This window comes from Sarcophilus harrisii, chromosome 1 (assembly GCF_902635505.1).
Source record: "Sarcophilus harrisii chromosome 1, mSarHar1.11, whole genome shotgun sequence".
NCBI classification, from domain to species: Eukaryota; Metazoa; Chordata; class Mammalia; order Dasyuromorphia; family Dasyuridae; genus Sarcophilus; species Sarcophilus harrisii.
The window spans coordinates 62,036,358-62,050,318 of NC_045426.1; the positions used below are offsets into that span (position 1 = coordinate 62,036,358).

Here is a 13,961-nt window from a genome sequence, read left to right on the forward strand (position 1 = left end):
GGGATGCGTCTCCATGGAGACTGGCAGTAACAGTGTAACAGCAGGACTAGATAGATACCAAAGCTTGAAGTTTAGAAGAACCCTGATGGGCTTCTCAGAGTCAGCTGGGGAGGCAGAATTTTTTTTTCTCATATCCGCTATAAAGTGGAATCCCAACCCAATTCCCCACTTTTTTTTTTAGGTAACCTGCTAGTTAGGTGTATATACTTTAAAAAATTTTTATTTTACTTTAAGATCTGCATTTTTTTTCTTCTCTCTCCTGAGAAAACAAGAAAAAACAAGCTCTAAACATATAGTCAAGCAAACAAATGCTTATGCTGGTCATGTCCCCTCCTCTATCTCTTCCCCCCCCCCCAATGTCTCAGTCTGTACTCTAAACTGATCAGTTCTCTAGAGGTAGGTAGCATCTTGAGTCCTTTGGAACTGTGGTTGGTCATTATGTTGATCAGAACTTGTCTGTTTCAAAATTTCATACAAATATCAGGTTCCTCAGAAACCATCCCTTTCATCCTTTCAGCATGGTGATAGTCCATCATATTCAAATATAATTTTTTTCAGTTTTTGATTTATTAAATGATATATGTGATATATCATAATTATTATATGTAGATATATGCAGTATGTCAAATATTACACATATCTGATATATTTGGAGTATATGTAGACCTAGAAAAAGTATCACTGCGTCAAAGGCTATGCATATTTTTAGTAGCTTTTTGGGAATAGTTCCAAATTACTTTTTAGAGTGACTGGACCAGTTCAGTTTCAGGAATAGTGCCTTAAATGACCTGTTTTTCCACAGCTTCTTCAGCACTTGTCATTTTCCATTTTTGTCAGTTTTGCCAATCTGATGAATGTAATGAGGTGGTACCACAGAATTGTTTAAATGTGCATTTCTTGAACTTTTAGGGATCTAAAACATTTTTTTTCATATGGCTTTTGATAGCTTGGGATCTCTTTGTCTCTTTGCCAGTTTGGGAATGGCTCTTATTATAAATTTGAATCATTTTCCCTGAATATTCTCAAAATGAGACTTTTGTCAGAGTAATTTTCTGCAAAAAATTTTTTTCAGTATTACTTTTCTGTGTTTACAGGAAAAAACTTCACCATCCATCCACTGAGTGGTTCTTGAAAACTTTGTTGAATTATTTAACTCTTGACTTTCTTAACTAAAATAATAAATATATTTTAAAAAACAATTAGGAAAGTAGAAACCATGTGGTAGGAGAATCAGCTGAGGACACAAGAAATATTTAGCTGAAAAAAAGAACACCTGGGAGTAGGGGACAAAACATGTTCATGATCACCACCTTCAAATGACAATATCAGGGTTTCTTCACTGGATTAAAGAGATCATGGATCTCTTTAAAGCAATATGATGAAACCCAGAGACTCCTAAGATGATTTCTAAATGCAAAAAAAAAAAATTAAATACATGGGGTTACAAAAGAAATAGATACCAAGGTATTTTAACAAAAAAATTCACAGGCCCCATGTTAAGAACCCCTTACCTAAAGTTATATGTAAAATGAGGAGACTTGTGTTCTGTTCTATACATCAGAGACTTAGAACCAATGATTAGAAATCAAGGGGAGGCAGATTTTTTGATAAAGTGAACATTTATTGAACACTTACTATGTGTCAGGAAGAACTTTTCTGAAGTTATTGCAAAAATATGTGTTATTTTGAAAGATGGCGAGTTTCTTATCACTGGAGAGCTTCAAGTAGAAAGCTCTATGACTGTCAAGAACTCTGTAGATGGTATTCAAGCTTTGGCTATGAGTGAGACCAGATGACCTCCGAGATTCCTACTTTAAAATCTCGTGATTCTATAAAATACAAATGGGATCTCTTTCTCTCTTAACCCAAGCTTTCTTTTTTAAGGTAGTTGCTTTTGATTTTGTATTATATGTAATCCTTCCCCCCTTTCCCTTACTTTTTACCCTATTATGATAACTTCTTTCCTTACTTGTCCCATTTCTTGTCTCATTTCTGAGATGTTTCTGTCATTTCTACCCACCATTTTGTCTTCTTGTAAGCCACTCAGATATCCATAAGAAACTTCCATTTCTTGTCCTTGCTAATTCACACATTAAAATATATTTTCACCACCACTTATCTCTCAAGAGCTCCAAGAACTTTTAAAATTGCATTTCATAAATCTTCTCAGATTTGACTAACAACTCTCTCTGGTCTCTTTCATATGTCTGTGTACAGGAAGGTAAGGGCTTTTCAGTAGATGTTTGCAACTTGAAAGAGTGATGAGTCTCATAGATAACTTGTTCATGATTAAAGATGTAGTGAGTTTACCCCATTCCCCCCATTGAAGATCTTCAAATAAAGTCTGGATGACCACTTTGGAGGCATGTTGAAGAGGGAAGTCTTTTTTTCTGACATGATTTAGACTAGATGATCACTAAGATGCCTTCCAGCACTGAAATTCTGTGATTCTGTGAAGATAGGAGCAAAGGATTATGTATTTCAAGAGATTCTTTCAGATTGCTTCCTCTCCCCCAAACCAGTGTAGAAAAATATGTGCCACAGGGCTATTTCCTGAAGATGTTTCCCCTTAGTCAATTAAAAAATATAAAAATAATGATCATCTTTTTTATTCCATTTGGTTTCATGAACCCTGATTTATGTGGTCCACAAAGAAAGAATTTGGTTTATTTATATGGATTAAAAGAAGTTTATGATCTCTTGCTTAATATTCACCAAAGTACCATTTTACATTTCCTTACTAGAGGGTTTATTTGACCCAAGAGAATTTCTCATGAGCCATAACTGTTGGGCATAATTTTTCCCACCTTTGGTTAAGAACTGTGATTTTATTGGAAGAACTCTCTGTGGACACTGATTCAGATAGGCAACTTCATAAGTTATGGTTTTAGAGAGTTGCTTGGAACATCAAGACATTAAGTGACTTGTTCACAATTATACAACATTATATCTCAAAGGCAGGCCTAGAACCCAGATGTTCCTACATTCAAGGCTGGCCCTCTAATCATTTTACTATACTATTAGATATTATATCATATCAAACCTTTTTTATGTCTAAGAATTTGTGGACTGTTCTAATTGGGATCTCCAACAAGAGTAAGTCTTTTTTTAAAAATTTAAGTCAAATGAACAGAAAGCCTTTCAATAAAACTGTAAGTTAAAACTCTAAATTTTTTGTCTTATAATTAGCAGTTAAAAGCCATTTGCCAAATAAAGAAGTCCATGAACAAAAATAAGTATGTGGCTTATTATGTGGCTGCGACCAATAAATTTCTTTTTAATCTTTAAATATAGAAAACAAACATCTGGTGAATTATTTTGTATTTTGAATGGGTGGTGGCCAAAAAAACCCCAAAAAACCCAACACAAAATACAAGCATTAGTCAGAAGCTATGAAAAATGTTTTACTTCTAAAACAAGTAATATTTAGAGAGAGAATTGAGCAGCATGTTTGGTGGCATCTGCAAAAGAACAGATTTTCTTTTTTCTCATACACAGCATCTTAAAGTCTCAGTAGCAAATGAGAAATCTGGATATTTAATACCTAGTCCAAGATTACTTAAAGACACTTTGGTTCATAATGTAACATGCAGAGTTAGTATTTAGAAAAGAAAAACTTGTGAAAATTTTTGCATCTAGATTTCCTAAGACTAAATCAAAATACCTGATGAGGAAAGATTATAAAAACCCTCAATAAATATCCCAACTCATTTCTCTACTGCAAGCAACATGTGAGAAATGCATTAAGAAATTTCTTAGGACACCCTCTCATGGTGTTTACATTCTCATGTTAAGTGAAGAGCTATATTAGTGAACAATTCTTTGAATCAATCATTCCTAAGATATTGATTTTAGATTGAATTTTTTCATTTCTGATCTCAGATTGCCTTTCTTCCACTGACAACGTTTTGACTATAATTAATTTGGATTCAGAATTGAGGTGGTTTTGGACTGCATAACCTAGGTCAATATAAAGTTACTAATTTCTGCAATTTTTCACTGCTAAAATCAGGGAAAGTACAGTATCCTGCAGCTATATGGAGAATGTTTACATAGAACATTGTAAACAACTACAATAGCTCTTATAGAGACTCCATAAGGTCATGGAGATCCGTGTATTACTTAAACTTTGGCTAATCCCCTTTTGTCTAGCATAGTGTTTTATCTAATTGTTGAAGCAAAAAGATCCTGAGCATTCAAGTCTAGGTTGATTTTTTTTTTCCAAGGACAAGACCTTTTAATTCTTACTAAGAGTCTAATCCTAATCACTTTGGTAATCTGATTTCCAAATTTAAAAATTATTAGTATTGAATTAGAATTGGGTTGGAAGGAGAAAGGAAGAAAAGGAAAGTCTTGAGGCAGATATACTCCTAGAAGAAATAACATTGGTCATGGAAAAGATAATCCTAAAAAAGCAGGCAAAAGAAATTAAAACAATACAACAGCCTGGGGCTGTTTAATGTAGGGACAAAGAGCTTCACAATCACAATAAAATGGTGGCCTTAAGAGTACCAAGACAAGGTCAAAAATATATTTACTCTTATCCATTAGAGAAGGAAGAGAAGTATATTGTTGTTTTGGGCCCAGAAGATTCCCATCACCTGGACATACTATTGTTTTGCTGCTATATGTCTTCTTGAAGGGCATATGAAAAAAATGATTAACAGTTCTTTCCAACTTTGGAAAGAACAACTTTGGTGGAATGATAAAGTTAGAGGCTCGATTGTAATGGATCAAGAGAGTTAATAGCCTTTTTGGGGAGTTTAGTTACAAAGGGCAGAAGAGATATAGGATGACAATTAGTGGGGATAGAGGTATTAAATGAGGGTCTTCGTGCTTGTAGGTAGTAGGAGATGAGGTTGCAGAGAGGGAGAGATTGAAAATACTTGAGAGTGGGGATGATGGAGGGATTGCTAATCTGTTATAAGAGACAGTAAGGAATGGAACAGTTTGGTCAAGTAAAGGAGAGAGAATAGGGGAACCTTGGGAAGCTTAAGAAGAAAGGAAGAGATTTTAAAGAGCTGGTATGAAAAGGAGGACAGTGGGTTGATATGGGAGGGATATCAGGACTGCCTAACAGTAGTGAAGGCCCAGTTGACATTCTATAACAAATACATTTGTAGTAGATCCTCTCAGAAGTATTACATGATTTTCTCCAATTTTTAAAGTAACACAAGGTTCCTAGATTGGTAGACTGGAAGAATGCCAGAGATATCATTTACTTAGATTTTGGCAAAGCATTTGACAGTGTCTCATATTATTCTTGTGGAAAGATATAGACTGGATTCAATCCTGGTTGAATGAAGAAACTCAGAGTAATCCACCAAACATTTTCATGTTAAATTGGAAGGAAGACTAATGGAATATCACAATTACCTGTGCTTGGCTCTGTGCTATTTAGGTTTTCAAAAAAAAATCAATTATATAAATAAAAAAATACTTGGTATGGTTATCAACTGTGCAAATGACACAAAACTGGGAATGATTACAGAGATTACATATGTTAGGTTCCAAAGAGATTTTGACAGGCCAGAACACTGGGTTGAATCTAAGTTGATAAAATTTAATAGGACTTATGTTATATTTAAGTTCAAAAGCTCAACTTTACAAATAAAAGATGAGGGTGGCAATTCATCTGAAGAGCATCTGGGAGCATTAGTGAACTGGAAACTTAATATGGAAGCTCAAAGATGTGAAGCTGCTGCTTCAAAAAAGAAAATGCAAACTTGGGCTATGTTGAGAGCTCTATATTCCAGGCAGAAGATACTGCCATAGTCAGACCACATGTGGAATACTGTACTGAGTTCTGGGTGCCACAGTTTAAGAAGACAACAAGCAACTTGACAGAGTTCAAAAGGCAAACAAGATTGTGAAGGACCCTGGATCCAAGTCATGAATTCATATGAAAATAAAGGGAACTATATAGTCTGAAAGACAAGAGGGGAACAGGATATATATATTCAAGTATGTTGAAGGAGTGTCACATGAAAGGGGAATCAAAATTTTTTTTTTCTGCTTAACTCCAGAGGGCAGGGAGCAATAAGGTAGCAGTGGTTTAAAAAAAAAAAAAAAAAAAGGAAAATTTAAGCTAGATATAAGGAAAAACTTCCTATCAATTAGAGCTTTTCAAAAATAGAATGTGCTTCCTCTAGAGCTGGTGAGTTACCTGTCACTTGAGATCCTTGGATAGTTACTTGTGGATCTGTTGAAGTGGGAGCTCTACTTGGATAGGGTTTACCCTAGATGGTTGCTAAGACCTCTTCCAACTTTCGAACTTCCAACTTTTCGAATTCTGCAATTAGGGCTATCCAAAAATAGAATGAACTGCCTTAGTGAAGAGTGGGTTTTATCTCGCTAAAGAATTTCTGGCAAAAGCTGGATGTTCAGTTGTCAGTTATCTTGTAGAGAAGGGATTCTCTTTCAGGTTTGGATTAAATGACCATGTAAGAACTCTTTCAACTCTGAAATTCTGTGATTCTGTGACCCCCTAATAGGAACTATCAGTTACAATACCTTGTGTTGGTATATTCTTTGTAAAGAAACTGTTGTGGAGTTTGTATAAAATAATTCTTCCCTCCTCGGATTCCCTGAGTAAATCATCTTTCCTAAAAGAAAGCATTTAATTAAGAAAGAATGCCAGTAGAATGGAGCATAAGATAATGGTTTTCTATTGCTATGTAAATTCCAAAGGATATATGAAACTTTTCATTTTCAATGAAAGGTATCTTATGACACTATTCTCTTAGAGGGACTCTATTTTTACCTCCCTAAAATGACTGAACCAGATTCAATCACGTTGTTTTAATGGATGTTAGCATAGTAGAAAGAAGGTTGACCACAGGACCATTATGAATAATTGCTCCATTGTGATTGCTTATAAATCAGTCTTATTGTGTGTATTTCAGCTAATCAGAGATCAGCTCATCCATAAAAGCACAATTAAAATATAATGCAGCACTGTAAAGAAGAAAGCTTATGATTGGCTGAATTCTTCTCCTGCCATTTTTATCAGTAAATAATGGTCAGCCATCTAGCACTGTGAGTCGCTACTTAACTTCCTTCTACTACAAAACTAATCTTCTGCCAATTTCCCGATAAAGCATTAAGGACATTTAAACTACATTCTTGAGTTTATCTGCATTCAAAATTTATTATTGCTAGCTAATTTGGAACAGACACAAAAAAGATTCTGTACACTCTCATTCTGAATGAATTCCATAAGTAAGCTTTTTGCTCAGAATTGTTTAGGAATGATGGTACACAGAGAGATTGTAAGGGAACTGAAGGTACAGAGGACAGGCTATTTGCAATGTACTCACAAAGCTCCCAGTGAGTTTTAAAAGAAGACAGCAGTGGACAACTCAAGAGAAAAATATCTTAAAACAACCTAGGACTAGTTTGAAATAGAATAGGACCAGAGCTTATCTATAAGCATTCTCTACTTAATATGAAAATGGAGAAATTATGTCTAAATTGGCTTGTGGTATTTGCGGAAAGGAGTGAATGGTGGTTCATGTTTTATAGTGAATCTAATCCAAAATTTACAGACTATTTCTCAAAGCCAATCTCGATAGGACTAAAAATATCAGCAGCAGAGCTGTTAGTGCTTTTGAGTTAAGCTAACAGCAGAGATAAGCAGTCATTGAATGGATTCTTGATTGGAATGTTTAAAATAGAGGTGGTTTGTCACAGAAGGCAACAGCAAATTCTGGAAATATAGCTCAATAATCACCCCAGGAAAAGGAGAAAGTTCTATCAGTTACAACAAAAGGGATATGCTGAAGGCCTTTGCAAACAAAATACAAGCAAAGTTTCCCCTTTTGGTCAGAAAAGATATTTTCACATTTGGTGGAGTATAATGGGGTGATTGAATGTGCTGGAAGAAACCTACTTCTGTAATCTTCCTTCTGGTGCTTCTTATGACCTTGGGCAAATGATTTACCTTTCTAGCCTCAGTTTTCTCATTTGTAAAGTAAGATATTTGTACTAGATAAACTTTAATATTCTTCCCAGCTGTAAACCTTCCAGCTGATGATTCCTTGAACTTTACAGCTACTATTTGTACCCCTATCCCTATTTTGCAGATAAGTACATTGAGGCCCATGAGAGCAAGTTGCTTTAGGCAAAGACACATAGCAAAAAGCTCATTTAGATGGTGGGCAAATATTGTCTCTATGTTGACAATTAAGATAATCTTTTAAAAGGTACAGTTAGGACCGAGGATGTTTCCATCATCTTGGCTAATTTTTTTTAATCCCAAATCATTTTGTATTCCCTTAAAGGTTTTATCAACTTTCCCATCCCCTATCTTGAGCTCACCAGTGTCATCATGATGCTCATTGTGAAAGGAAACATCAGGAGACTAAAGAAGTACACTGCTACTATTTGGGGTTCTATTTTCCATTTTTATTAAAATTAATACAATACTCATCTACAGCCTGATTTCTTTTAGCTTTTCATTTCTTTCAGGTCCTTGGCATATACTAATTTTCACAACTGTTTTTAACTATAGAATACTACAATAGCATCAGGAACATACCATACTTGCTCTTCAAATTGAAATTAACATTGTGTTTGTAAATAATCAATTTGTGAAATGAGTCATGGCTGTCATTTGCATATATATATATATATATATATATATATACACACACACATACAGTATAGGGCTTACAACATTTTGATTTAAAATTTTATTTTTCTATAATCTTGCTACTCCTTTTAAGTAAAACAGAGGTTGTTTTTGGTTGTTCTTCCCACTTTTTAGGCACTTGAAAATGAATAATTTTAGGCATGACTTGGTCTATACAAATGGAGGCAAATCCAGTTCATTACAAATTACTGGAATGTCCCTTCAAGAAATTTAACATCCAACAACTAAGTTAGTAATGTGGAAAATGACCATTATTTCTGATGAACAGTAAATTTGTAACATAAAAGTCAGAGGGCATATTTCAACTACTGTAATTCAGTTGAGCTTTCCATGAAATTGTCTTTAAGATAGGTAGTATCCTCCCCCTTGGAGTTATTTCAGTAAATATCAATAAAATAAGGGGTAATTTCTCCTGGATGCCATTTCAATTCTTGTCTTCATTATGATTACGATTAACAATGCCAGTGATAACTGACATTTCTATAACCCTGACAATTTGCTTTGCTAGGAACTAAGGCAAGAAGTCAACTTATTCTACATAACATCACTCAGTTGTTAACTGAAAAACAGTACCCTGTTTGGACCAAATTTAATCCATTATAATCCCAAAATGATAAAATCTTAATAGGGCAAACCTTTGGAACTACGTGGTCCTGATGAGATAGGGTCCATAAAGCCCCAGAACTAGAAATGGTATAGAAGACAATGATGATAAGACAAGAAAGCTTTGATGCTAGATTCCCTTTAATATCTCTTCCACTGTGCCTAATATTCTCAGTCCCATCATCATCATCTCAGCCTATTACCTCCTATCTCAAGATATGGGAGTTTCCATAACGGAACTAGGGATTTATAAAAGGAGCTCTAGATGACGTGGAGTAACCATACTTCTAGAACAACTTCTAGAGGAAAAAAATCTTTAAAACCTTTCAATCATGCCCTCACTCAAAAGGACAGAATATGCTGGGGTTAATGAAACTCCTTTAGGATTCCATAATCCCTATAAGAAATTCTTGAACCACAATTTTCTTTACTATGAAAAATGCTCTCAGTGGTCATGGGTCATTTTATGAAAACCTAGCTCTGTCTCTTACTGTCAAATCAGTCCTTTATCCTATTTTCTTATTGAAGATAATTTGAAGATAAGCGTGTAGCTATTTGGCTAAGCAGTTACCCAGTACAGAGGAAATAAGGCTTTAGGTCCTGAGAATGGATACTGCCTTCCTAGGATGGCAAAGGCTGGTGTGCGGCAAAGTTCATCCATGGTCCTGACAAATAAAGCAGATCTACTTTTCCCAAATACAAAATTACCAAACCAAATTACATTCAATCTTTTAACATCAAATTACTTATATTGGAAAAATATACCTTGAAATATTTTGCCATATTAAAAACAAGAGAAACTCAAACAAATGAAAAAAAATTCTTTAAAAATCTTGCCACAGAAACATAGTCACAAATATAAAACAACATTTCAAGACACTTGGTGACTTATTTAAGTTACATATCAGGAAGGAATGGCTATATAGTGTTGTTTTACTATTAAAGTATCTATTTTTTAAATTCCAAAGACATTTTAGTCATTAAGACAATTGTTTTGGAAAGTAGTGTCAGTTATCTACAACAATATAAAACAGAAAAACATTAATGTAAACATCATGTACTTCAAATGTTAATACAATAACATTAGTTCAATTCACTAAATAAAAGGAAATGGCACTGACTTTATGGCAATTGTTCAAAAACAAAAATAAAGCATGTGGTTGTGTTTTTCAGAATCAATAAATAGCCTCAAAATAATATCATACATAATACAAAATGATATCACTTTAAATGAAATGCCACAATAAAACCACAAAAAAGCAGCTCTTAAGAACTTCAACATATTCACATAGGAACATAAATGTTATCATGGTCTTCAGGTTAAGTTAAGATAAACATTGAAGGGCGAAAAAGTAGCTGATTAAACAGATCCTTCTTGGGATCCACAGAAGACCCCCAACACAGAACTGTAAACATTAAGAGGTGTGTTCTGATCCTTCTTTTGTAATCTTTCTTTTTTCTTCTAATGCGTGCTTAAATATTTTTTTCAGAGTGTGGTAAACCACTGGTCCATTTTCAGAATCAAAATTAATCTGGTAACAAAGAAAAACTTTATTAATAGAGCTCATTTATAAAATGTTTTCTTAGTTAAGGCCAATGAAGGAAAAGAAAAGTATATTCTGCCTTTAAATTATTTGAGATGAAGAAAATGCTTTTCTGACCTATTTCCAAATCTCATACAAAATTATATACAATTTTCCTAAAGTATAAATAGAATGAATTTCACAGATTCTGAGTTTTTTTTTTTTTTGGGGGGGGGGAATAGAGGGAAGTTAGAGGATACCTGTAGAGGGCTAAAACTCTGAGTCGATGCACCTAGGTCGGACAACCAAGCACTTAAGGCTAATTACCAATTGGACAATACTCTATAAGCATATGCTTGGAAAATGGGCCTTCCCACTATCCTGTGCTGGTTCAATGATTGGTGTATACAGAGGATTGTTGAAGGGACTAGAGGGTAGAGTAAGACTAGCTAGGGTCACTTTTGCGGTGGACAAGGAAGAAGGAGGTTGTGGAGATCTTGCTCCCATTCCCTTCACTTCTACCCCTAAAGACTAAGGATTTTTGTTTATCCTTACTCTGGCTGATTCTAAGGTATCCTGGGTGCTAGCAAGGTCATCATAGATACCTATGACCTTCAATGGAAGAGAGAGCTTTGGGTGACAAGCTCCCTGCAACAATGAAGGTCAATTATTGCAGGCTCCCTAACAGTTACTTAGGCCTCTTCAAGAATGGCTTGAAGCATCCCAAGGTGAAGTGACTTCATCTGTATCCCACAAATCTACGATGAGTCAGAGAGGTACCTGCACATACTCATTTTAAATCAAGAACTATACCAGATTAGGTTTCTTGAAAGAGCAAACATTTGGATAAAAACTAAAAAACCTAATCTGTTTAGCACCACATGGATAGCAGAGAATAAATAGGACTGAACGTACAGGTGATTGTTTAAAGATTATGAATTATTTGACTTAACACTCCAAATGAAAATTAAACCTTAACAATAATAACTTGTTTCTTGAACTAGACACTTCAGCTCTCCTGTCTAATCATTTTTCCTGGCTGCCCCCCAATATATAGTTATCCTCTCCTTCTCTATCTTACCTCATATCTCTACCTCCTGGCTTCCCTGAAATCACAGCTAAAAAGCTTCTTTTCTACAGGAAGTCTTTCCAGTCTGTCTTACTTTTAGTATCTCCTCTCTGCTGAGAGGATTTATTTGTTATATACTCATGTATCCAGTATTTATTCACATATTGTTACTTGCATGTTGTCTACCCAGTCAGACTGTGAGTTCCTCAGATTGTCTTTTAACTTTATATGCCCAACACTAAGCACAGTGCCCAGCACTAAGCAGACACTTAATCCTTATTGATTACTACTATCTTCCTCACTACCTTCCCTTGTATTATCATTTAGATTTGATTCAATCTGGTTCTGCTTACCATTTTAATTCAAAACATAAGTGTCCATGTATAACAAATGATCTGAAAGTTTTCTAAAGTTTAAATATGAACAGAAATAGATAATGTTATAGCTGAAAGGAATTTTGGAGATAAGCTAAACTAATACAATTAAGTGTCCAGATGAGGAAGCTCAGATCTGGAGAGCTTTCATGACTTTCTCAGAATTACTCAGTTAGCTAATGACCTTAGAGAAGTTACTCATGAAAAATGAGGGATACATGTTTTTAGTAAAATTTTCAATTTTTAACAAAAGTGATTTTTAAAAATAAAGATATATATATACTTTAAAGAATGACTTGTATTTTTGCAGATTCATGCATAAATTTATTTATTACACGCTTCCCCAAATATATAATGTTTAGAAATTATCTACCATAGCAACACCAAGGTTTTCCTTTCTTTAAAACTTTATTTTCTCTTTTTTGCATTCAATGGCATTTTTTCCATTAAATGTAGATAGTTTTCAACGTTTCTTTTTGTGCGATTTTGAGTTCCAAAGTTTTTTTCCTTCCCCTTTCCTTCCCCCCTCTCCAAGACAACAATCAATCTTATATGTTATATATATATATGTGTGTGTGTGTGTGTGTGTGTGTGTGTGTGTATATATATATATATATATATATATATATATATATATACAATCATGTTAAAAATATTTCCAATTAATCATGTCATGAAAGAAGAATCAGAATAGAAGGGTGAAAACACAAGAAAAAACAAAAAAGTGAAATTAGTATGCTTTGATCTGCATTTAGACTCCATAATTCTTTTTCTGGATGTAGATAGTATAAAATATAATTTTCAATATCAACCACTAGGAGGCACCAGATAATTTGAGAAAGAAAAAAAAATTTTTTCCCCTTTTAATTCTGAGACTTTCCCCTGTAAGTAGATAAAGCAGTCTCTCTTCAAAGACAAAAAGTATCTGTATGAGCAGGAAAGTCTTTTTTTTTTTTTAATTAAGATTTTCTGGACCAAAACACAATACTGCCTAATCAGTGTTGAATATGAAATACTCAAAAAAATTATTCTTTGTTTCAATCCAAAGCAGAATGGATCAACAAGATTCTGACTTCTGTTGAGCACGTTATTTTCAACGTATTTTCAAAATCCTGAATATCCATTTGCTTCTCCCTTAAACTAAAAAATAAGCTCTTCTAAAGTTCTCCAGAAAAATAAATAACCCTATCTTTACACTTCAAGGCTTTCCTAATATCAGTTACCTATTCTTTGGCCAAAAGTTTGTATAATAGTGACTATAAATTTTAAACATATTTTCTTTAAAGTGAATATAGCTAATGACAAATTCCTAAATATCACTTCAAAGACCCTACTATTCATCTGATATGAGTTGAACGAAAATGAATTACTTGGCAGGGAGTAGAGGGAGTATCATTTACCTTGGTGAATGATTTAATGGCATGGGCAAGGAAGGCTTCCTCTACATCAGCTGGAATGGTCTGCAAATTCACTATACATTGCAAGATACAAAGAATTGTCTGGTGTTGCCCCTGTTTTTAGCAAAAACAGATACAAGTTGTTTAAAAATCTTCAAGAAAACAAATTAGTGGCAGAGATCTGAATAAGCCTGTAACCAAACCTTACCTTCTAAAAAGTTAAAATAAGCCATGAATGTTATCTAGCCAGTATTATATGGATCTTTAAAGTTTGCAATGTACTTTATACATTAACCTTTGGTCTGTACAACTCTGTCAGGTAGGTGGGTTATTATTCTCACT

At 34.1% G+C, this 13,961-nt stretch overlaps 1 protein-coding gene across 2 annotated transcripts in view; it reads right to left on the reverse strand.

The window, feature by feature from the left end:
* Positions 1-9,178: 9,178 nt before the first annotated feature.
* Positions 9,179-13,961, reverse strand: part of PTPDC1 (protein tyrosine phosphatase domain containing 1) — a 64,803-nt gene continuing 60,020 nt past the window's right edge. For both annotated transcript variants that reach the window (XM_031956762.1, XM_031956754.1), the window contains 2 exons: positions 13,623-13,733; positions 9,179-10,788 (listed from right to left, as the gene is read on the reverse strand). In XM_031956762.1, coding sequence (XP_031812622.1) covers positions 10,672-10,788; positions 13,623-13,733 — 228 coding nt within the window. In that variant the 3' untranslated portion in view covers positions 9,179-10,671. The remainder of the gene's footprint in view (positions 10,789-13,622; positions 13,734-13,961) is intronic.